Below are 21110 nucleotides of genomic sequence, written 5' to 3'. Positions count from 1 at the left end.
GGCCTCTCTTAGCTACCCGCCCCCGCCTCCCTGTTCATAGCCCCGCCCCCGAGACCCGCCCCCACCGCGGGGGCGGGGGGAAGCTCGGTGGAGGCGCGGGTCCCCTCCCAGGGCTTACTGGAACGCTGGTGGGCGGAATCGACACTTTAAATAGAGGAACCTCGGCCTAGCAGTCCCTTCGCTTGCCCCTCCCTTTTGTCCCACCCCAAGACTTCTTTCTTTGTCTGAGATTTGTTCCCGCCCTTCTCCCCATCACCATCCTTACCCGAATTAACCAATCATAGTCAGGAGTCCTGGTTCAGGGGCGAGAAGCCTTAATTGTGACGTCACACCCCTCCAACCTTAGAGGGAGCAACGGAGAGTAGGGCCGGGGCTTGTTAATTGCAGTGGAGGCTATGGGGTGGGGGTGGGGGGCTGTCCGCTTGAAACTGCCTGCCCAGATTTATTTGGATTCTTTATCCATAGCATTAAAATCTAAGAGTTTGGTTGGAGTTCAAGGTGGGCTTGCCTAGGCACATCCGCGGACCTTTCCACCCCAAAAGTTGACCTGCTTTGCTTCTCAAAGATGTGAAACAAAGTGTAGGGACTGCGTCACTATCGCAAAAACATCCAGTCTCACTGGCGTTAAAAGCAGACTTTTATTTATAAAACTACCAATTCTTTTCTCAGGGTGCGGGTACACCGCTTTAAAGCGTGTAGCGCGAAGGGGAGACACCACCTCTTGCCGTAAAGCGAATCCTTCGAGGTGTCGCCAGTCTTGACGAGGGCGGGGTCGTCGGTGCCGCTGTCGCAAAGCAGAGAGTGTCGTAAAGACGCCTGCAGCAGTCGTTTCTCCTACTGTCGCAAAAACTCCCTGCCCCGGTTTTCATCCCTCTCGGAGCCACTCCTTCACCTCGCCGTGCCGTAAAGCAAACCTTCCCGACCCCGTCGTCCTTCTTTTCCCACTGTGGTATAGTTATTAGTACCCTAGTCCACGATGCTTCATTGCCCGGCAGTGCCGTAAAGCATTTCTGGCCCCAGCCCCGGGTCCTATTCCCTCAGGGTGTCGGTGCACCGCGGTTGCCACGGTGCCGCCAAGCGCGGCTGTCGCGCGGCCCCGGTGTCAGCGGCGATGGCGGCGGGGTCGGGTGGGAGTGGGGGCTCCGGGGGAGGCCCGGGGCCGGGGCCAGGCGGGGGTGGGGGCCCTAACGGGAGCGGCCCAGGACCCGGGTCCAGCGGGGGTCTGGGCGGCGGCGGGGAGCTGCATCCGCGCACTGGGCGCTTGGTGAGCCTGTCGGCCTGTGGGCGAACGGCGCGGCGGCAGCAGCCGGGCCAGGAGTTTAACCACGGGCTGGTGTTAAGCCGGGAACCCTTGCGCGATGGACGCGTCTTCACAGTCCGCATCGACCGCAAGGTGCGGAGCTGGGGACTCGGAACCGACATGTGGAGGGCGGTGGGAGGGCACCAGACGGGGTAGCACAGCCAGGGTAGTCTTTATCGCGGGGACTGAGAGGGAACCAACAGACCTTAGGGCACAGGGTGGTGGGCAGAAAGGGAGCATGAAGCCGAAATGATCAGTCTGAAGGAGGAGACAAGGAGAGTTTTGAGTTTCTTCAAGACCCCGGGGTCTCTGAAGAATGACTAGGGACTGGGCCTTCTGGAACAATTTCTGGGATTTGGAGGTTAGCGATGACAGAAATGTGGGAAAGAGAGATAACCAAGGAAAGAACAAACCATTGAAGGACACATTTAGAGATTGAGTTGGAAGATGGGTGAGCAGAGATACTCAGGGAGAGGGGTGTGTGTGTGAGATTTAGTGAGGAGGCCAGGCACATGGATAGAATTCAGGAGGAGGATAAAGATGAGTGGGACCAGAGCCTAGGAGAAAATGGTGGGAGTGGGGGTAGGTAGAGTGACATACAAGAGAATGGGTTGAGGAGCCACAGAGATAGGGAAGTCAGAGGAGGCAGGGGCAGAAGTCATGGTGCAGTCATGGGCTGCACCATGGAGAAGGGAACAGTGGAGCAGCCACAGATTGTTCAGAACCCAGAGCCCAGTTGCCAGGCAAGGGTGGGCTCAAACAATCCTGAATCCAGAAAATTACCTGTGGGATTAGTATCTCATTTCTTGAGAGAAAAGCCAGTTAGCTGAGAGGTAGAAAAGGGGGATGCAATGGCTGGTGAAATGTGGTTTACTGCTGGTGGGAGACCTACTCGTGGCCCATCCTGAGCCTCTGTCCACCACCCCCTATCACAGGTCAACTCCTGGAGTGGCTCCATTGAGATTGGGGTGACGGCACTGGACCCCAGCGTGCTGGACTTCCCAAGCAGCGCTACAGGGCTGAAGGGGGGCTCATGGGTAGTGTCGGGCTGCTCAGTGCTGAGGGATGGACGTTCTGTGCTGGAGGAGTATGGTCAGGACCTGGACCAGCTTGGCGAAGGGGACCGTGTGGGTGTGGAGCGCACAGTTGCTGGGGAGCTGCGGCTCTGGGTAAATGGGCGGGATTGCGGTGTAGCCGCCACCGGTCTGCCCCCTCGTGTCTGGGCCGTCGTGGACCTTTATGGCAAGTGCACCCAGATCACCGTGCTACCCCCTGAGCCAGGCTTCAGCCCCCCTACTCCCATCCCTACACCTCCCCTCGAGCCTTCTGCCCCCCCTGAAGATTCTGCCTTGGCTGAACAGGGGACCTCTGGGGATGAAGGTGAGAACACAGCTAGGGCAGTGGTGGGGTGGGAAGCGGAGGGAATGACTGAGAATGGGGATGATGCAATGACAAGTGAGACTGGGTGTGGGTAGGGCCACTCAGACCCCTGAGTCTGTTGTAGGGGAGAGTAGGGGATAGAGAGGGGTGTCTCCTGGCTGTGGGCCCTGCAGCAGGGGCTGAACCCTTATTCCCCTCCCATCCCACCTGGTCCCCAGCCTTCATGGTGTCCCCAGCGCAGGCCCGGCCGGAGACGTTTCCTAACAGCCTTGAGTCGCATAATGGTGAGGGCTTTGGGGAGGTCCTGGGAAGGGGAGTGGGAAGTGAGGTGGACAAGGGAGGGACCTCAGGTGAGGGGTAGGGAGATATCATGGCAGGCCTGAGGGTATCGAGCCTCATGTCAGCCTCTTCCATCTTGCTGCTGTAGATTTTGCCAGCATGGAGCTGTCTGAGGTGGTGAGCAATGCCATCTTATCTGCCTACAATGGGGGGCTCCTAAATGTGAACCTGAGCTCCCCACCAGCAGGGGAAGGGCTGGGGCCCAGTGGTGCTGCCACTTCGCCCATCCTCACTTCCAACGACGCCCTCCTCTTTCACGAGAAATGTGGAACTCTCATCAAACTCAGCAACAACAATAAGACGGCCGAGCGCCGCCGACCCCTGGATGAATTCAACAATGGGGTTGTCATGACCAATCGCCCTCTTCGGGACAATGAGATGTTTGAGGTGTGTAAGATCCTGCGGTCGATGTGGCTGGCATCTCCCACTCTAGGAGTTAAAGATGGGGCTGGAAACTTGACACTGGAAAGGGGGAGCCTGGGGTAAAGCAGAGGGCTGAGGGTCCTCTTTCTGTGTTTAATTCCCTTTCTTTTCCTTGTGCTGTTACCTACCCAAGATCCGCATCGACAAGCTGGTAGATAAGTGGTCGGGCTCCATTGAAATTGGCGTCACCACCCACAACCCCAATAATTTGGAATATCCAGCCACCATGACCAACCTCCAGTCAGGTACCAGCTCCTAGCAGGGTGGGGGCAAAGGTTGGAGGTTCCTGAGGCCAAGGAAGCTCATACCCTAACCAGGTGTCGGTCTCCCCCCAGGCACCATTATGATGAGTGGCTGTGGGATCCTGACCAACGGCAAGGGCACCCGCCGAGAGTACTGTGAATTCAGTCTGGATGAACTGCAGGTGAGGAGGACCTAGGGCACGGCCCTGGATCTTTTGTCTAAAGTTCCCTTCTGAGAGGGCAAGTCACCCAACACTTTAGGCACTCAGATTGGAGTCAGATGGGTTCAGTTCCTCTTACTGTTTGGCCATTTGTGGTAGTGGCTTGAGGCAAGAAACCTATCTTCTTTGGTAGGTTTTCTTTTTTCATAATGTCTAAACTAAGCCTATTAGTAGCATGTATCAATATTTTATGAATTGTGTGAGTTAAACAAATCGATATTCGCAACTTTAACTCAGTGTCTGACTTGCTTTGAGTATTCAGGATGGTCTGATACAGGAACTTTTTGGAACTGGGCTGATAGAAAGCCTGGAGTTTCACTCTGCTACCATGGTCCGCAATCTGGAGCCTGATGGTAAATGGAGTCCAGACTGTTATTTTTCTGTTTTGAATAGGAGGGCGACCACATTGGTCTCACGAGGAAGTCCAACTCTGCCCTACACTTCTTCATTAATGGCATCGATCAAGGTAAGGGGTAACTCGGAGGGTGGGCCAGGGCTTTTGGTGGGGGTCTATACCTGGTCATCTGCCTCTCTTTGAAGCTCAGCCTCCCTATATTTGACTCTTTTTCCCTCACTCTCATCCCTGTATCATTTACCTCCACAGGCGTAGCAACCCCCTTAACACCCCCAGTGGTGTATGGTGTGGTGGACTTGTATGGGATGGCAGTGAAGGTGACCATAGTCCACAATAACAACCACAGTGACCGTCTACGCCGGAACAATGCCATCCTGCGGGCATTATCCCCTGAGGGGGCTCTCCGCCGTGCTGCTCCCGCTGCCCAAGCAGAACCTGAACGTCTGCTCTTCCACCCCAACTGTGGGCAGAAGGCTGCCATCACCCACGAGGGACGCACTGCCCTGAGGCCCCAGTATGGCCATGGGGTGGGGAGAAGCCTATAGAAGGGGCTCTTCTATAGGGATGGGGGGAGGGGAAGTGGGAGGCAGAAGGATCTGGTCAGGAGGATACTAGACAGAAAAGAGGGGAACCTTGTGGCATGTGAAATGTTGCTGGTTGACTTGGGGCAGTGGGTGTTGGGCAGGCGTTGCTGGGTTTAACTTTGGCATACTCAGGGTGTATGTAGGTGTCTAAGTCTCTCCTTACTGTGCCCTCAGTGCCACCGATGACTTCAATCATGGCGTGGTGCTAAGTAGCAGAGCCCTACGGGATGGGGAGGTGTTCCAGGTGCGCATCGACAAGATGGTGGACAAATGGGCTGGCTCCATTGAGATTGGTGTCACCACCCACAACCCTGCCTACCTCCAGTTGCCCTCCACCATGACCAACTTGCGCTCTGGTGAGCTCCCAGAAAGGGCAGAGACAGGATAGAGTTCCCGGGAAGAAGCCGTCTCAGAAGCCCAACACTTGTTCTCCAGTCCCCTTTTCACTTGGTCACACTTGACCCTCATTCACTGGCTGAGGAGTGCCATGCAGACGGGACTGTGTCTGGCTTGGGAACTGCAGTTTTCATGCTCTGTTCTGGGATGAAAGCTGACTTTTAAAAGAAGGCAGGTTGGGCATATATGGCTTCAGGGAATAATGTAGGGATGACTGTATAAAGAGATGCACCTTGCTTTCTGCCTTATGTTCTCTGCTACTCCTTGTCCTCTCAGGGACCTGGATGATGACTGGGAATGGGGTGATGCACAATGGGACAACTATCTTGGATGAATATGGACACAACTTGGACCGCCTCAAGGTGGGAGATTGGGTATACCCCCTGGTGTCAGTAGGGGGAAGGTAGGCAAAGTGGGGCTGCTGCAGGACCAACCCAGGCAGGAACTCTGCCTGACTCCTCACTCCAGCCCCCCTTCTTCCAAGGCAGGGGACACGGTAGGCGTGGTGCGGAGGGAGGACGGAACGCTCCACTTCTTTGTCAACGGGATGACTCAGGGCCCTGCTGCCTGGAATGTGCCCCCGGGTGTCTATGCTGTTGTTGATCTCTATGGCCAGGCAGCCCAAGCCACCATTGTGGACGACGTGGGTGAGGGCCGAGCTGGGCAGGTGCGGGAGGTTGGGGCGAACTCGGGAAGCCTCAGAGATGACTGTAGGCCTCACAGGTGATGTCCACCCTTGCAGAGGTGCCCCCGGTCCCTGAGCCACTTCCTGAAGGGAACAACCAGGTGTCTCCTAGCTCCCCATCTTCAGGGGCTGGGGGCTCCGATCTGCGCTTCCACCAACTGCATGGCAGTAATGCAGTCATCACTAACGGGGGCCGCACCGCACTCCGCCACAACTGCCGCAGCGAGTTCAATGATGCCATCGTCATCTCCAACCGGTCAGTGTCTGTACTTTCATGTCCCACCTTGTTGCTGCCCGAGTAGGGCCTGTCTGATCATCACTTTCCCTGGCAGGGCCCTGCGGGATGGAGAGCTGTTTGAAATTGTCATTCAGAAGATGGTGGACCGCTGGTCAGGCTCCATTGAGGCTGGTGGGTGGCATCCATGTGTGTGCTGGGGGGATGTGCTGGCTGCCTGTGGCTAGCGGTTCAGATCTGACCTACTCCTGCCTTCTTCCAGGAGTGACTGCTATTCGGCCAGAGGACCTTGAATTCCCCAACACTATGACGGACATTGATTACGATACATGGATGCTGAGGTTAGACTGCCTGCTGGGGGGACCTGCTGGGATGGCGGAAGCAGGGTTTGGGACCTGTGGTGGTCATAGGCAATGACAAACCCAGGGGATTTGGCTGCTTGACCCCCTCCCCTCAATTCTGGGAAGCCCCCCCAACCCCACACCTCTAGACTCAAACCCCTCCTTACCATAGTTCCTGCTTGTCCCTGGGAGGACCCCAGGGTCATGGCCTCTGAACCCAGGTCAAGACCCAAACCCAAGGCATTGGAAGGTTCTGACAGGCAGAGACTGGGAAGGGAACTGTATGGGGGGGAACTTGGGTGGTCAGCTTATTCCTTTTGCCCTCCTCCCAGTGGCACAGCCATCATGCAGGATGGTAACACGATGCGCAACAACTACGGGTGTGACCTTGATGCGCTGGGCACAGGGGCACGCATTGGCATGATGCGAACCGCAAAGGGCGATCTGCACTACTTCATCAATGGCCAGGACCAAGGCGCTGCCTGCTCAGGCTTGCCTCCGGGTAAAGGTGACTATTCTGTGGCTTTCGACCTGCCACCCTCAGCCTGGCTGGCCTTGGGCTGCCAGGCCTCTGACGCCTTCTTTTCCCACCCAGAGGTATATGCAGTAGTGGATCTATATGGCCAGTGTGTCCAAGTGTCCATCACCAATGCCACCGGCCCCATGGACAACAGCCTAGCAACCAGCAACACTGCCACCGAGAAGTCATTCCCCCTGCACTCGCCAGGTTCAGCCGGCAGGGAGGGAGGGTGGGAGGGAGGGTCTTGCTTGCTTGCTATGGTCCTTCAGGATACAGCTTTCAGGTTAGGGAAGCTGTTCCAAGGAAGCCTGGCTGCAGCAGTAGCTACAGATGAAGGGGAAGGAACAACCCATGGTGGGAAGCAGCCAAGAAGAGGGAGGATGTTTCATCTGGTACAGAGTCTGGATGCTTCCCTGCTACCTAGGGGCTAGGACACCAACAACTGGGTCTAGCAGGTTTGGGAATGAGTCTTACTGTGGTGATAGGTGCCAGAGGTCTTAAAGGAGTAATGGCAGATGGGACCTTTGTGTCAACTTCCTGTTTCATCTAAAAGCTTTGCCCTGTGTCCTGTCTGAAGCCTGCTGCCCCAATCCTACCCCTCCCTCCGGTGCCATCTTTCCACAGTGGCTGGTGTGGCTCACCGATTCCACAGTACTTGCGGCAAGAACGTCACTCTGGAGGAGGACGGCACAAGGGCAGTGCGTGCATCTGGCTATGCTCATGGCCTTGTCTTCAGTACTAAGGAGCTCAAGATTGAGGAAGTCTTTGAGGTGGGCTGTGAAGACACAGCAAAGGAAACTGTCAGGCTTTTAGAACAGACCTAGGTTGTTTCCTCACCCGTACCCCCAGCTGGTACCCACTGATATTTTGTCTTTCTCCCAGGTGAAAGTGGAAGAGCTGGACGAGAAGTGGGCAGGTTCCCTCCGGCTAGGGCTTACCACACTGGCACCAGGGGAGATGGGGTCAGGAGCAGGCAGTGGCCCCGGGCTGCCTCCCTCCCTGCCTGAACTCCGGACTAAGACCACTTGGATGGTGTCCAGCTGTGAAGTGAGGCGTGATGGGCAGCTCCAGAGGATGAACTATGGCCGGAACCTAGAGCGGCTGGGGGTGAGGCAGCTGACTCCAGGGACAGGATGGGGTGGAGAGTGGGGGTAGCAGGGAGAGGTGGGCTGAGTATCTGGTTTTGTCCCACTTTGGTCCTAGGTCGGGAGCCGTGTGGGCATTCGGCGGGGGGCAGACGACACGATGCACATCCTGGTAGATGGAGAGGATATGGGTCCCGCAGCTACTGGCATTGCCAAGGTAGACCAGAGATCTTAGTTGGCTTCTGGAAGTGGGGTTAAAATCTCCTTATCTCTGACTTCTTGCCTCTTTTGTACCCCAGAGTGTGTGGGCTGTGTTGGATCTATATGGGCCAGTACGGAGTGTATCTATTGTCAGCTCCACGAGGCTAGAGGAGACAGAAGGCACCCAGCCTCCATCCCCCAGCTCGGACACTGGCAGTGAGGGCGAGGAGGATGACGAGGGCGAGGAGCATGGCCTTGGAGTAAGTGTGCACATGGGTGGACAGTTGGGTTGTGGACACCAGGTCCTTTTGGGGTTCTCTCTTCTAGTTCAGGAAAGGCACAGGCATTATACTCAAGCTCTGTGTAGATTCCAGTGGGGTGGCTTAGGCTCACATTGACAACCCCAGCAGCTCAGTCTCTCTTCCACTCCAGGGCCAGAATCAAGTGGCCATTATGCCCACAGCCCTTGAGTTCCTGGAGAACCATGGGAAGAACATCCTCTTGTCTAATGGGAACCGCACGGCTACTCGGGTGGCCAGCTACAATCAAGGCATTGTTGTCATCAACCAGCCCCTGGTACCCCAGCTGCTCGTCCAGGTGGGCTTCACCTCCTATCCCCAGTTCCTTTTGTTCAGGGTGACCCAGGGCCAGTCTTCCTGAAGAGAGACCTTACCAGGTTCAGGACATAGTATAAGACAAGCCCCTTAGATGAGCTTCCTGGACTTTGATTCTTACCCTGTGATGGGGATTGTAGGTTGGTTACTGGTGACTGGTCAGGGAAGTAGTAGGGAGGGGCTGTGGTAGGTCAGGGGAGATGCTTGATTCTGTATGTGGGAGCAGGAAGGGCTTTCCAGAGAAGGGACCTTTCTGTTACAAAGTAAAATATATCAGAGTTATCCAGGTAAAGGAAGCCCTTAGTGGCCACAGCAAGGCCAGTGCTAAAAGAGTTAAGGAAATAATGGAATTTGCAATTCTTGGGCCCTCCACGCATCAGAAGGGGCAGTATCCCATTCACACTCTGAAAAGTGCCAGCTTCTCTCCCTGGCTGGGGTGAGAAGCCTGGTTCTGCTGGGTGGGTGGCCTCTTCTCTGGACTCCGTGACTGGGGAGGAGTTGCCTTCTCCCCCAGGTGCGGATAGATTTCCTGAACCGCCAATGGACTTCTTCCCTTGTCCTGGGCGTCATCACCTGCCCGCCAGAGAGGCTCAACTTCCCTGCTTCTGCCTGTGCCCTCAAACGGGCAGCCTGGCTCCTTCGGGGCCGTGGTGTCTTCCACAATGGTCTCAAGGTGGGTAGGGAGCAGAGAGAAGTGAAAGGGCCAGGTCTCTGTGTAGGAGGGGCTGGCCAAGGGCGAGGAGGGCCCCCTCTAGCTCTGGAGGTGGGCCACAAGAGTCAGGTGCCCAGAAGTAGATGGGCGAGGGCATAAGTGTCATTACCTGGACAGTCTCAGGCTTGCCTCCTGCTTCCCTGCCGTTGAGAATAAGGGGATAGGGTGGTGGACTCCCCTTCAGTTACTTCAGGTAACTGAAGCAGGGGCTGGAGCCTGGGCAGTGGGCAGATGTGGCGGCAGAATCCAGGGACTGGTGACCTGAAGCAGAGTGAAGATTAGGTGTGGCTGCTGCTGGTGGGAGTCTGACCTCTGGGAAGACAGTAGGTCTCTCCTCCCAGATCTGTGAGAAGTTTGGGCCAAATCTGGACACATGCCCTGAAGGCACCATCCTGGGACTTCGGCTGGACAGCTCTGGGGGGCTGCATCTCCACGTCAATGGGATGGACCAGGGGGTGGCTGTGCCTGATGTCCCCCAGCCCTGCCATGCGCTCGTGGACCTCTATGGACAATGTGAACAGGTTAGTGGCAATGGAGGTAGGGAGGAGTGAGTACCTGGGAGATAGCACTGACCTAGCAAAGGGGCATTCTGTGTTCCAAGGAAGGGTCAATATACCCCTGTGGCAGCCAAGGGGTGGTGGCTGCCAAGGGGTTGAGCACAGCGCTGTGAAGCTATCCATAGCCTCTGCAGTGCGAGTTCAATCCCCCGGCCAGCCAGGGAGCTACCCATGTGGCGCAGCAGACCTCTCCTGACTCGCCCGTTGCTCCCCTCAGCAGTGTACTTCGGTCTGTCTGCCTGTTCTGCTCCCCACTCTGTCTCTGGTGAATCCTCTCACCTCCCACACCCCTGGCCCATAGCCCAGTTCTTGTATGCATACATAAATAAATCTTAAAAAAAAAAAAATATATATATATATACACCCCTGTGGCTGACCACCCCTTTCCCCTGCAGGTGACAATTGTGAGTCCTGAACCCGGGGCTGCCAGTGGGAAGTGTGTTGGAACTCAAGGTGACATGGAGAAAGCTGACATGGTGGATGGTGAGCCAGCCTGAAGGGATGAGGATCTTACCCCCACCCCCACCCAGGCTTTTGGCTTTAGCTCCTGTGACCTCCGCCCCTCTGTGCCCACAGGTATCAAGGAGAGTGTTTGCTGGGGCCCACCACCCACGGCTAGCCCCCTCAAGACCTGCGAGTACCATGCCCTTTGCTCCCGCTTCCAAGAACTACTCCTGCTTCCTGGTGAGTTCCCAGTCCCCAGAACCACCTTATTTCCTGGACTCGGCCAGGGCCAGGTCCAGAGAGCCCTGGAGACCAGTTGGAAGGAGGCTGAGGGCAAGAGATACCCAGGGCAGGAGCCACAGCACTAAGCATGCTACTCACTCTCCCACAGAGGATTATTTCATGCCTCCACCGAAGCGTAGCCTGTGCTACTGTGAGTCTTGCCGGAAGCTGCGTGGAGATGAGGCCCACAGGCGCCGTGGGGAGCCTCCCCGGGAATATGCCCTGCCCTTCGGCTGGTGCAGATTCAACCTCAGGTACAGGAAGGGTTAGGGTAAGATCATGCCTCTCCCTTACCTTTTTTTACCCTTTTGAGAAAGGGGGGTCGAAAGATGATGCATGGAAGAAGTGACATAACTTTTTGTCTAGCTGATGACTTTCGGGAACCAGTGACCATTGCCCTGCCTGTTCACCTCCTAGGGTGAATCCGCGCCTGGAGACTGGGACGCTAACCAAAAAGTGGCACATGGCATATCATGGGAGCAATGTGGCAGCTGTCCGGAGGGTGCTGGACCGAGGAGAGCTGGGAGCAGGTACCGTGGCTTCCGCAGAGGCGGGGCATGCTGGACCTGTGGGTATTGGGAGGGCTACCCTGACTCAACTTTCCTCATAGGCACTGCCTCCATCCTGAGTTGCCGGCCCCTGAAGGGAGAACCTGGAGTAGGATTTGAGGAGCCTGGCGAGAACTGTGCACCTCCACGGGAAGAGCAGCCTCCTCCAGTGCTGCTTTCCCCCTCCCTCCAATATGCTGGGGCAGAGATCCTGGCATCCAAAGTGCAGTGAGTACATGGGAGGGGCTCAAGGCCACCTGGATCACATGATTTGCCTTCCCCTGTGCCCTGTCCCACCTGGTTCCACCAATTCTTCAGTTGCCAACCTAGCACTTTCTTCTCACATTCCTTGAATTGATTTTTTTTTTAAACATTATTTATTTATTAGATTTATTTTTATTTATTTATACAAGCAGTGGGTATAGTCAGAAGCACAGGAGGGTGAGAGAATTCACCAGAGCCAGAGCGGGGAGCAGAGCAGGCAGAAGGACCGAAGCACACTGTTGAGGGGAGCAGCGGGCGGCAGGAGAGGTCTGCGCACCATGTGGGACCCTCCTCTGGTGGCCGGGGAGCAGCCGGGGATCGAGGGGATCGAACCGGCGCTGCAGAGGCCGCAGGCAGCTTCGCAACCCAGCGCTCAACCGCTGCGCCACCAGGGAGGCCCTCCTTGAATTGATTTTATGCTACCTCAGTGAACAGAAAAAAAAGGAACCTTGCTCTTGTAGAACTTATGTTTTCTCACTCTAGACCATTTAAATAAGTATTTAAATACTTACTTATATTTAAATAAGTATTCAGTATTTTGCAAGGTGACAGTACTATGGAAACAAAAAGTGTAGTATGGGGTGAGACGGATAAAAGTGTGTTTGGAGTAGGCATGTTAAATAGTGTTCAGGGTAGACATCATTAAGTAGGTGAGATTTGAACAAAGCCTTGGAGAAGAAAATAAGAGGTATTGCCATGTAGGTGCTGGGAGGAAGATTATTTGAAGTGGAGAGAACTGGAGCCAAGTCTGTACAAGGTGGGAGTGATTCCTAGGAACAAGATCTCGGCAGTGGGAGAGTTAGCAAGAGGAATGGTTGTAGGGGCCAAAGGTCTTACCATCCTATTTCTGTTTCTTGCCTGACAGATTCCGGGACCCCAAATCCCAGCGGACGCACCAGGCCCAGGTGGCGTTCCAGGTGTGTGTGCGCCCTGGCTCCTACACCCCTGGCCCCCCTTCCGCTGCCCTCAGAGAACCTCCTGACCCTCACTTCAGCCCAGCTGAACTTGAGTGGGTAACCAAGGAGAAGGGGGCCACACTCCTCTATGCCCTGCTGGTACGGGTGGAATGAGGGGTGAGACCTCACTACTACAAGCACAGTTGGCCCTTGGGGCTGCGGACTCTGAGCGACGACTGCCTGCACCTCATTCCAATGACCCATGGCATGTAAGGATGCTCAGGCCGGCAGATGCATAGGAGCATGTAGGCAGGCTCTCAGACTAGACAGCAAGTGGAGCACATCTCCATGACCAGGGCCCCAGGACACTCCCCTTGAGGGGAGGGAGCTTGTGGGAAGCCTAGCTCCAGGCCCTGGGTAGCCCCTCTTCATGCACTGATATGGGGAACACGACTCCCTATTCCTCCCTCCCCCGTATCACTTAATTTATTTCCGTTTTTGTTCTTGGTTACTGTGAATCCCAGAGGAGTCTCCCTGTGCCCCACATGAAGCTGCTTTTTCCAGGGGCCACCAGGCGGGAGTGGGGAAGGGCGGGAGCAAGGGGAAGACAGGGCCCCTCTGTACAGTTGTTATGACTCTGATTTATAAGGAGCCAATAAACACCGTCTCAGAGCACCCGCCTCAGCCTTTCTCGTGCGTACCCTCTCAGAGGACAGCCCGCTCCCGGCGCCTGGCAGCGGGGACGCACCGCCAGGAACTCCGCCCGGGGGCTGGTCGGCTCTGGGGTGGGTCGCGGTGAAGGGGTTTGGATGCCACCGGCACCCGTCGCGGGCGCTTCCGCCTTTTCCTCTCCGCTCAACCTGTGAGGCCGGCTGCGGCTTTGACTCCGGAAGAAGTCTGCGCGCTGCCGGATGTGACGTAGCAGCTGAGGCGCGCAGGAGGCCGCAGGGAAAGCAAAGAGAAAGCGGGTATCGGGTCTGGGCTCCTGGGGCTGGCGGGGAAGGGGGCGGGGAGCACCGATGCTCCCGACCCGGGAGCCGCCCGAGCACGCGACGGAGCCTCCGCTGTTGGCAGGGCCGAGCGGGCGGCGGGCACGTGATCGGGCGGCGGGCGGGCTTCCGCCTCGGTCGGACGCGGTCCCCCTAGAGCGTCCGCCTCCTCGCAGGCCCGGTTCGAGGTCTGGCAGTCTGTGACAGAGCCGGGCGCCCACGGCCCGAGCGCCCGCGGCAGCACCATGCCTGCGCTCCTGGAGCGCCCCAAACTTTCCAACGCCATGGCCAGGGCGTTGCACCGGCACATCATGATGGAGCGGGAGCGCAAGCGGCAGGGTGAGCCGAGGCCCGAGCGGCTGGACACACCGCTCGGAGCGCACTGCTATTCCCGGGCCGGTCGGTGCGCAGGCAGCGGGAACTAGAGGAGGGATGAGACAGCCCCATTCTGGTGGGAGTCAGGCCGTTCAAAAGTCAAAAACCCTTGAGCTGGGAAGGACCTTGGAGAGCACCTAATAAACCTTCCCTGTCCTTGTATCCTGTTCGCTGTGGTGGGGAAACCTGTACCCTCCTCAGGAAGGAAGAACATGAGTGTACTGGAATAGTCCTTTTTGCTGGTCTACAGTTTCCCACTTTCTATTTTAATCATTCTGTCACTTTGCTATTCTACCTAACTCTTCCTCCAGAGGAAGAAGAGGTGGACAAGATGATGGAACAGAAAATGAAGGAAGAGCAGGAGAGAAGGAAGAAAAAAGAGATGGAAGAGAGGATGTCACTAGAGGAGACCAAGGAACAAGTAAGCATTCCCTTGATCGCTCCCAGCCCTTTCTTCTCTTGGCTCTCCTGCCTTCATCTTCTCTCCCCTCCCCTCCCAGATCTTGAAGTTGCAGGAGAAGCTTTTGGCTCTACAGGAAGAGAAGCACCAGCTTTTCCTGCAGCTCAAGAAAGTTTTACATGAGGAAGAAAAACGGAGACGAAAGGAGCAGAGGTAGGATTAGAGAACTAAAAATAAAGGGGGGCCAGGTAACAGAAGATCAGTGTTTAATGTCCAGGGCACTTGTCCTTGATTTTGATTGCATTCTTTTCACTCCAGCGACCTCACCACGCTGACATCAGCTGCTTATCAGCAGAGCCTGACAGTTCACACAGGAACTCACCTCCTCAGCATGCAGGGTAAGGGCTAAAGAACCCACTTGTCAGAATGAGCTCTTCTGGTGGTTGCAACCTTCCATTTCAGCAACATGAAGCCCCTTCTCCCTTTCTAGGGAGCCCTGGAGGACACAGTCGCCCAGGCACCCTCATGGCAGCTGACAGAGCCAAACAGATGTTTGGACCCCAAGTACTTACAGTAAGTTGTAGAATTGGGTGTCTAACCCATTTTCACCTGATCCAGGCATCCTCCCCAAACCAGTATTTGAGTGTATCAAACACTTAAATGTGCAGGGGAGAGGGAGGGTAATGGGAAGTACACAAGTTACTGAATTTCTACTTGGAAGATTAAGGACAGAGTTCTCACCCTCCCCTCCTTAGACCCGGCACTACGTTGGCTCAGCAGCTGCCTTTGCAGGGACCCCGGAGCATGGGCAGTTTCAAGGCAGCCCAGGTGGCGCCTATGGGACTGCTCAGCCCCCACCTCACTATGGACCCACACAGCCAGCCTATAGTCCTAGTCAGCAGCTCAGAGGTGAGTAGTGGGAAAAGAGAGGGGAGCTTTAGTCCAGGTCCCCAGAAAAGTGTCAATACCAAGCTAAAAGGAGTTTCTAACAGTTATGTCTCCTCTTCTCAGCCCCTTCAGCATTTCCTGCAGTGCAATACTTGTCTCAGCCACAGCCACAGCCCTATGCTGTACACGGCCACTTTCAGCCCACCCAAACAGGTAAGACCCCATGCAGGCACCCTGGCTCTGTGGGCCCTTTCTATCCCATTTTCTATTCACTGCACACATCCCTTTCCCCCACCTAGGGTTCCTCCAGCCCGGTGGTGCCCTCTCCTTGCAAAAGCAAATGGAACATGCTAACCAACAGACTGGCTTCTCTGACTCGGTGAGTGTGGAGCTTTGGGAAGTCAGGAGCTGGGCTATGCTAAGGGGAGCCCCAAGCTCTGATTCTGACTCTTTTCTGCAGTCCTCCTTGCGTCCTATGCATCCTCAAGCTCTGCATCCAGCCCCTGGACTCCTTGCCTCCCCCCAGCTTCCTGTGCAGATGCAACCAGCAGGAAAGGTAATGATTACCAAACCATTAAAACCCTTAAACTACAAGGGAAAGAAATGGGTAGGACATGTGGTTTATACCCCCTTGGTTTTTCCTGTTCTCCTTGGTGGGGGTGGTTAAGGGTGTGGAGTAGAAGGTATAGGGTGCTTACTGACAAAGCCATTCTTGCATCACCACCACCAGTCGGGCTTTGCAGCTACCAGCCAACCTGGTCCGAGGCTCCCCTTCATCCAGCACAGCCAGAACCCAAGATTCTATCACAAGTGATCAGATTTTATCTTCAGCCTCCCCCCTCCCCCCTATGGTGAGGGCTCCCTGTGTGTCCCAGACCAATAAAAATCTACCTGCCACTGCCCCCGGCTGCTACTGTTTGTGTTGCCTCCCACCTGGACTGGGCCAGGACTACATGGAGGGTTGGGGGTGGTTGGCAGGTACATGCTAAATCACACTGGGCAGTGGGTTGGTCATAAGGAGCTAAGGGGCGGAGTTAAACCTGTAACTGTTTCCCATTACCAAATCAAATACCCATTCAATTCAAAGCAGCAGTCGAGTTGGGGCTTCATATTAAACTTGTAGTTTTATTCAGGTTTGATTTTAACAAATGTGTCAGGGAGAGAGCCCACAGGAAAGGGTGAAGCCCATGGGGGCACGGCCCTCCCAGATGCCTGAGGAGGGGGCAGGTCCCTTCCACTCCCCTCCTTTTTCCTCCCCATCTAAAGGGATCTGGGGAGACAGGCAGGGGAGGGGGCTGGTCCCCAGTCTGTGGGTGGTGCTTGGGTAAAGGACTATGGACAAGGGATAATACCAGGGACGAGTGGGAGAAGGGCATTTGGAGCATTTGCCAGAAACCACCATGGTCTGATTCCAGGTTGAATTAAAAAAAAACAAAACAAAACAAAACCCAACTAAACCACAAGCAGCACCCATCCCCTCTCCCCCACCAGGGCTGTAGTGCGAGGGGAGAAGAGAAGGGCAGCTTCACCAAGGGCAGCTTCATAGTTCACTCACTCCTGGCCAAGGGAGCAGGGTGAGGGGCAGGGGCTCCCCGACAGATTGAGGGGGTGGGGAAAACCAAAATAAAACGTCAAATAAATTGTAGGAGTCCAGCCAACGGCCAGGCCAGAGCTGGGCCAGGCTGGGGGAGGGGGCCTCTGCAGGCTCGAGGATCACTGCTGCCACCACCGCCACTGCCGCCGCCCTGGGTAAGAAAGAGAAACTAAGTAAGACAGGACAATACTTTCAAAAGAGGGGTGAGGTAGACAGAAAACAAACCTGGAACCATTAAAACTAAAGCACCTCTTTGATGGGCACAAGAGTATGTAAAGGGGGCTTACCTGGGAGCCAGTTATTTTGCCATGGCCTTGATTGCAACAGCTGCTTCCTCTGTCATGGCAGACAGCACCGTGATCTGGGGGGAGTCATAAGTCTGAGTTCAAAGGAAGAAACAGAACAAAGCGGGACATGGGGGGAGGGGAGATAAGTGGGAGACAGGATGGACACACGACACCATACCAGGATCTCTTCTCCACAGTCGTACTTCTGCTCAATCTCTTTGCCGAGGTCTCCCTCAGGCAGACGAAGGTCCTCTCGCACCTCCCCACTGTCCTGGAGCAGTGATAGATACCCATCCTGGATTCCAATCAGCTGGGGGCAGATAGGGAAAGAAGTTGAAGGTGGGCCCAGGTAGGCTGAGGATAGAGTTTAATGGACAAACCAGGTGGCAAAGTGTTAATGCCAAATACCCTTTCTTGCCATTTCCCTCCTCTATCCCAGCACAAGCTCTTTCTAGCCAGTCTGTATTTTCTCCCTATATAAACCACTAACCCATCTACACCCAAGAACATCTACATACCTGAAAATCATTCCTTTTGATGTTGGGGACATCCATATTATGAGTTGACGGGCAGATATCTTCATATTTCTTCCCAGTAAAGATGTCAATACCAACCAGGTGGACCTGTATGTATGCATCACATCAAAGAGAAGCCAAACCAAACTCTAGGATGGAGGCGATAAAGGCTCGAGTTGTCCCTGACTGGTGAGGGAAGTCAGACTAGGTTGTTAGGGCAAAGATTCAAGGACTTGGAACTGAACCAATCAACTCGAGAAAGAAACAAAAGCCTCTAAAAAAGAAGCTGAGATGGAAAGATCACTGAGGTTGGGGCTGAGAGGACACAGGAAACAGCAGGTCTGGGGTAGTCTGTTTCCTTGAGCTATCAAAGCAATAACAGACAAGAGCCCTAAGAAAATGAGAGGAATCTAAACAAAGTATGTACAGTTTTCTACACATTAGCAAAAAAGGCCAAAGATACACGAAATAAGGTAGACGTGAAAGAGCTGAGAAGAGACAGGATGGAGAAGGGAAGAGTTGAAAAAGAAAGGACTTGGGATGATCAGTAAGAACTATGCAGTCAGGAAATCAGGAAACTATAAAGAATAAAGGATCTAGATACTAAGAGGGTAACCCAGGTTAATGCCAAGTCAACAGAAGACGGAAAATGGACCAGGGGAACAAAACCACAAGAAATCAAACAAGGACGAACCAGATTGAACTTCTGAGAAAAAAAAAGATTAGTCTGAAGTGTCATAAAAGGACTAGCATGAATGTTAGGAGCAAGAAAGCAAAGGGGGCGGGGGGAATGGTGGCTCCAGGAACCCAAGAAGACAGTTTGATAACGCAGCAGAGATCTGAAGGGAAAGCTGGCACTGGAGAGTTGGTCAACAAGGTGATTTAGAAGCTCAGAGATACACTGGAGTCCCTTCAGGGGAAGACTGCATTCTGTGTTAGAACTGGAGAAACCCACGGCAAAAATGAAGGGAACAAAGTACATCTACAAATACTGTAAGGATGAGAAAACAGGAAAAGTAATACAGAACGAACTGCTGAACTGTAAGCATAATGGACCCCTAAGAGAAGTAAATTAAACTCAAAGATGGACAAAGGGAGGGATTACCAAAGGATGGAGCACAGAGGGTTAAGGGAGAGGCTAAGGGCAACAGGTGTAGTAAGAGAAAGGAATCCAGGGCTAAGGTGCTAAACATAAGGCATTAGAAGGTAAGAAAAACGCTAAAAGGTAGATGGCTAAACCTCATGACAGCCTGCTGCCAGGAGCTGCGAGGACACAAAGGTGGGGAAGGCAAGATGTAGAGATGAAATTCTAACCTTGGCGTGGCCGTGCTTGCCAGTCTTGGAGGTAGACATCTCCACGATCTTACATGGTCGTCCTTTAAGCACCACAAAGCCATTCTTACGTAATGCTGAGCACTGCATTGGGAAGGTGGCTGAGGCCCCTGCATCTCCTGTCTCGAAGTCCAAATCATCTGCCATTTTAAGAGGCTTCGATTCCAACTAGGATTAAGAAGAGAACTGGTGTCAAGGCTGGAGGTTAATAGAGCCGCTAAACTATCCCACTTTTCACTGGCAACATTGCTTCACCTCACCCCTCCATTATCCACCTAAAATAAAGTTCCTGGATTATATATGGACAGGGATCAGTGTTGTGTGCATAGGTGTATGTGCGTGAGATAGAACTCCCCCCTCCCACATCCAAAACTAAAGGGATAGCTTGGGAAAGGATGCAGGGAGTTAAGATGTCAAATCTCTGAAATGGGCAAAGACCTAATTCCAGAGAGGGGGAAGACTCAGGTGTTACTTGCCACTGAAACTAACCACCCCTCTTTCCCACAAAACCAGGGCTATAATTAGGTGAGCAGCTATGAGCCAGCAAAAGGGCGGGGCCAATGGGGGGGAAGGGAGGGTGGAGACCAGAGGATCGGGCCCCACCCGTCTCTTTTGCACAGCCCCCCCACCCTATCCACACATGAGCCAGTCACTGGTACAGGAAACCACAAGGCCTCTTTGGGGGATTCCCATCTCTCCAACAAGCATTTGCAGATGCAGCCGAGGGGGAGAGAGTAAAGTTGTTTTCTAACTGATCCCCTTGCCAAACACCTCGATCTCGTTTCCCAAAGGGAACCCAGGAACTCAGCCTCTTCTGGAGGGCCCTCCCACTTTTCCCAGGATGCATCGGTCCTGTCGGCTTTTCAGGCAGGGCCTGTACAGTCAGTAGAAAGTGGGGGAGTGGGGAGTGGTGAATGACAATAAAATGAAAGCAAAAGGCTGGTAGTAGTGAATAGTACAAATTATACTAGTCTAGTGGGGTTAAGGATTCTAAAACCAGGGACTCCTTAATAGATACAACACGGAAGACTATGACAAGGTGAAGAGCAACTATCACAGCGGGGAACTCATCTGCCCAGGACTTTAATGCGATGTCCACACAATCAAGAAGAGTTGGACTCCTGTCCAAAAGCCCTCGGTTTCCCCATTTCTCTGTACTCCCAGCAGAATGCCACTTACACCTGGTGGCCGTCTCACTTCATACGAGATTTAGGGAGAAAGCTCTAGGGGCCCAAGAGGTGAGGGATCGCTAACATATGCCCGCACCGGGCTCGCAGGATCCGCGCCTCCGGCTTCTCTCACTAAAAATTCCAAGCTCCCTTAGGCGCCCGCGAGGACCAGCTCTCCCCGCGGCGGGGGTTGCCCGCTCCCGCCCACCATGTGGCCGCCCGGGGCTTCCGGTGGCCGGGACCTGGGGGGAGGGGTCCCCGTAATGCCATGCGGCCCCCGTCCACATTCGGCCATGCGGCCTCCGACCCCGAGGGCAGCCTCCCGTGGGGGGCACTTCCGGTGCCGCGGTCGCCCCCTCCTCAAAGGCCGCGCCAGGCCGGAGCCACGCCGCCTCCCCTCCCCCCGCCGGCCGCCAACCCCCCCCCTCCACATGCCCTCTCACCGAATAGCCCCCTCCCCCACCTCACGTGGCCGCGCGGCGCCCGGTCCTCAACGGCTCAGGTACCCCTTGCCCGGGCGGGCCAATGTGGCCCCCGGCCCTCGCCCCGGCGTGGCCGCCCGGCGGCCTCTCCCGCGTGGCGGCCTCGCGGCTCGCCGTCCCCCGCCCTGCGTCGCTCCAACGTCACCCGGCCGGCCCCAACCGTCACCCCGCGCGCCAACCGGGGCTCGCGTTGGCGCCTCTCCGCACCTCACGCCGCTCGCCGACCGAATCCCGTGCGGCGGCAGCCACCGCTCCCCTAAGCCCCCTCCCCGACCCCCGCGCAGTTCCATCTCTACTGCAAGGCTTAGGCCAAGGTTCCGCGCACGCGCGCCCTGCCCGTTCTCACCTCGCGCGAACGCACTGACCCGACCCCGTCCGCTCGCCGCGAGCCCAACCGCTGCCTCCGAGCCCGCTGCCGCCGCCGCCGCCGCCGCCGCCTCTACCGCCGCCGCCGC

The 21110-nt window shown here is 55.3% G+C and overlaps 3 protein-coding genes across 5 annotated transcripts; 2 read left to right on the top strand and 1 right to left on the bottom strand.

Annotated features, from left to right (window-relative positions):
- Nucleotides 1-1111: 1111 nt before the first annotated feature.
- NEURL4 (neuralized E3 ubiquitin protein ligase 4) lies at nucleotides 1112-12798 on the top strand (the record flags this gene model as incomplete). 3 transcript variants are annotated; one of them, XM_084237213.1, is made up of 29 exons in its annotated part: nucleotides 1112-1393; nucleotides 2236-2680; nucleotides 2899-2964; nucleotides 3108-3406; nucleotides 3576-3687; nucleotides 3778-3866; nucleotides 4299-4371; nucleotides 4510-4774; nucleotides 5019-5200; nucleotides 5517-5602; nucleotides 5725-5887; nucleotides 5983-6181; nucleotides 6258-6334; nucleotides 6423-6501; nucleotides 6834-7003; nucleotides 7097-7228; nucleotides 7646-7791; nucleotides 7904-8128; nucleotides 8225-8323; nucleotides 8406-8567; nucleotides 8740-8904; nucleotides 9436-9594; nucleotides 9975-10154; nucleotides 10586-10673; nucleotides 10767-10874; nucleotides 11026-11170; nucleotides 11334-11446; nucleotides 11527-11692; nucleotides 12594-12798. In XM_084237213.1, 29 exons carry the CDS (start codon nucleotides 1112-1114, stop codon nucleotides 12796-12798), a joined length of 4680 nt encoding a protein of 1559 aa, XP_084093339.1. The 3 variants fall into 3 exon arrangements, with proteins under 3 accessions (XP_084093339.1, XP_084093338.1, XP_084093340.1); XM_084237212.1 differs by having other exon boundaries at nucleotides 6834-7009; XM_084237214.1 differs by lacking the exon at nucleotides 2899-2964.
- A 787-nt stretch (nucleotides 12799-13585) lies between these two features.
- Nucleotides 13586-16090, top strand: GPS2 (G protein pathway suppressor 2; the record flags this gene model as incomplete). Its single annotated transcript, XM_084237019.1, has 10 exons — nucleotides 13586-13952; nucleotides 14300-14409; nucleotides 14489-14601; nucleotides 14707-14786; nucleotides 14879-14961; nucleotides 15144-15297; nucleotides 15400-15489; nucleotides 15576-15655; nucleotides 15737-15832; nucleotides 16007-16090. The coding sequence occupies exons 1-10, from the start codon at nucleotides 13859-13861 to the stop codon at nucleotides 16088-16090; spliced, it is 984 nt and encodes a 327-aa protein (XP_084093145.1). The 5' UTR covers nucleotides 13586-13858.
- Nucleotides 16091-17168: 1078 nt separating this feature from the next.
- On the bottom strand, nucleotides 17169-19166 carry EIF5A (eukaryotic translation initiation factor 5A; the record flags this gene model as incomplete). The annotated part of the gene is made up of 4 exons (XM_084236442.1): nucleotides 18987-19166; nucleotides 17676-17780; nucleotides 17336-17467; nucleotides 17169-17231 (listed from the first exon to the last, which is right to left on the bottom strand). Exons 1-4 carry the CDS (start codon nucleotides 19149-19151, stop codon nucleotides 17169-17171), a joined length of 465 nt encoding a protein of 154 aa, XP_084092568.1. The 5' UTR covers nucleotides 19152-19166.
- Between the last annotated feature and the right edge of the window lie 1944 nt (nucleotides 19167-21110).

This window comes from Talpa europaea (genome assembly GCF_964194135.1).
Source record: "Talpa europaea genome assembly, chromosome: 7".
NCBI lineage: Eukaryota > Metazoa > Chordata > Mammalia > Eulipotyphla > Talpidae > Talpa > Talpa europaea.
This window is presented reverse-complemented; position numbering and strand designations above follow the sequence as displayed.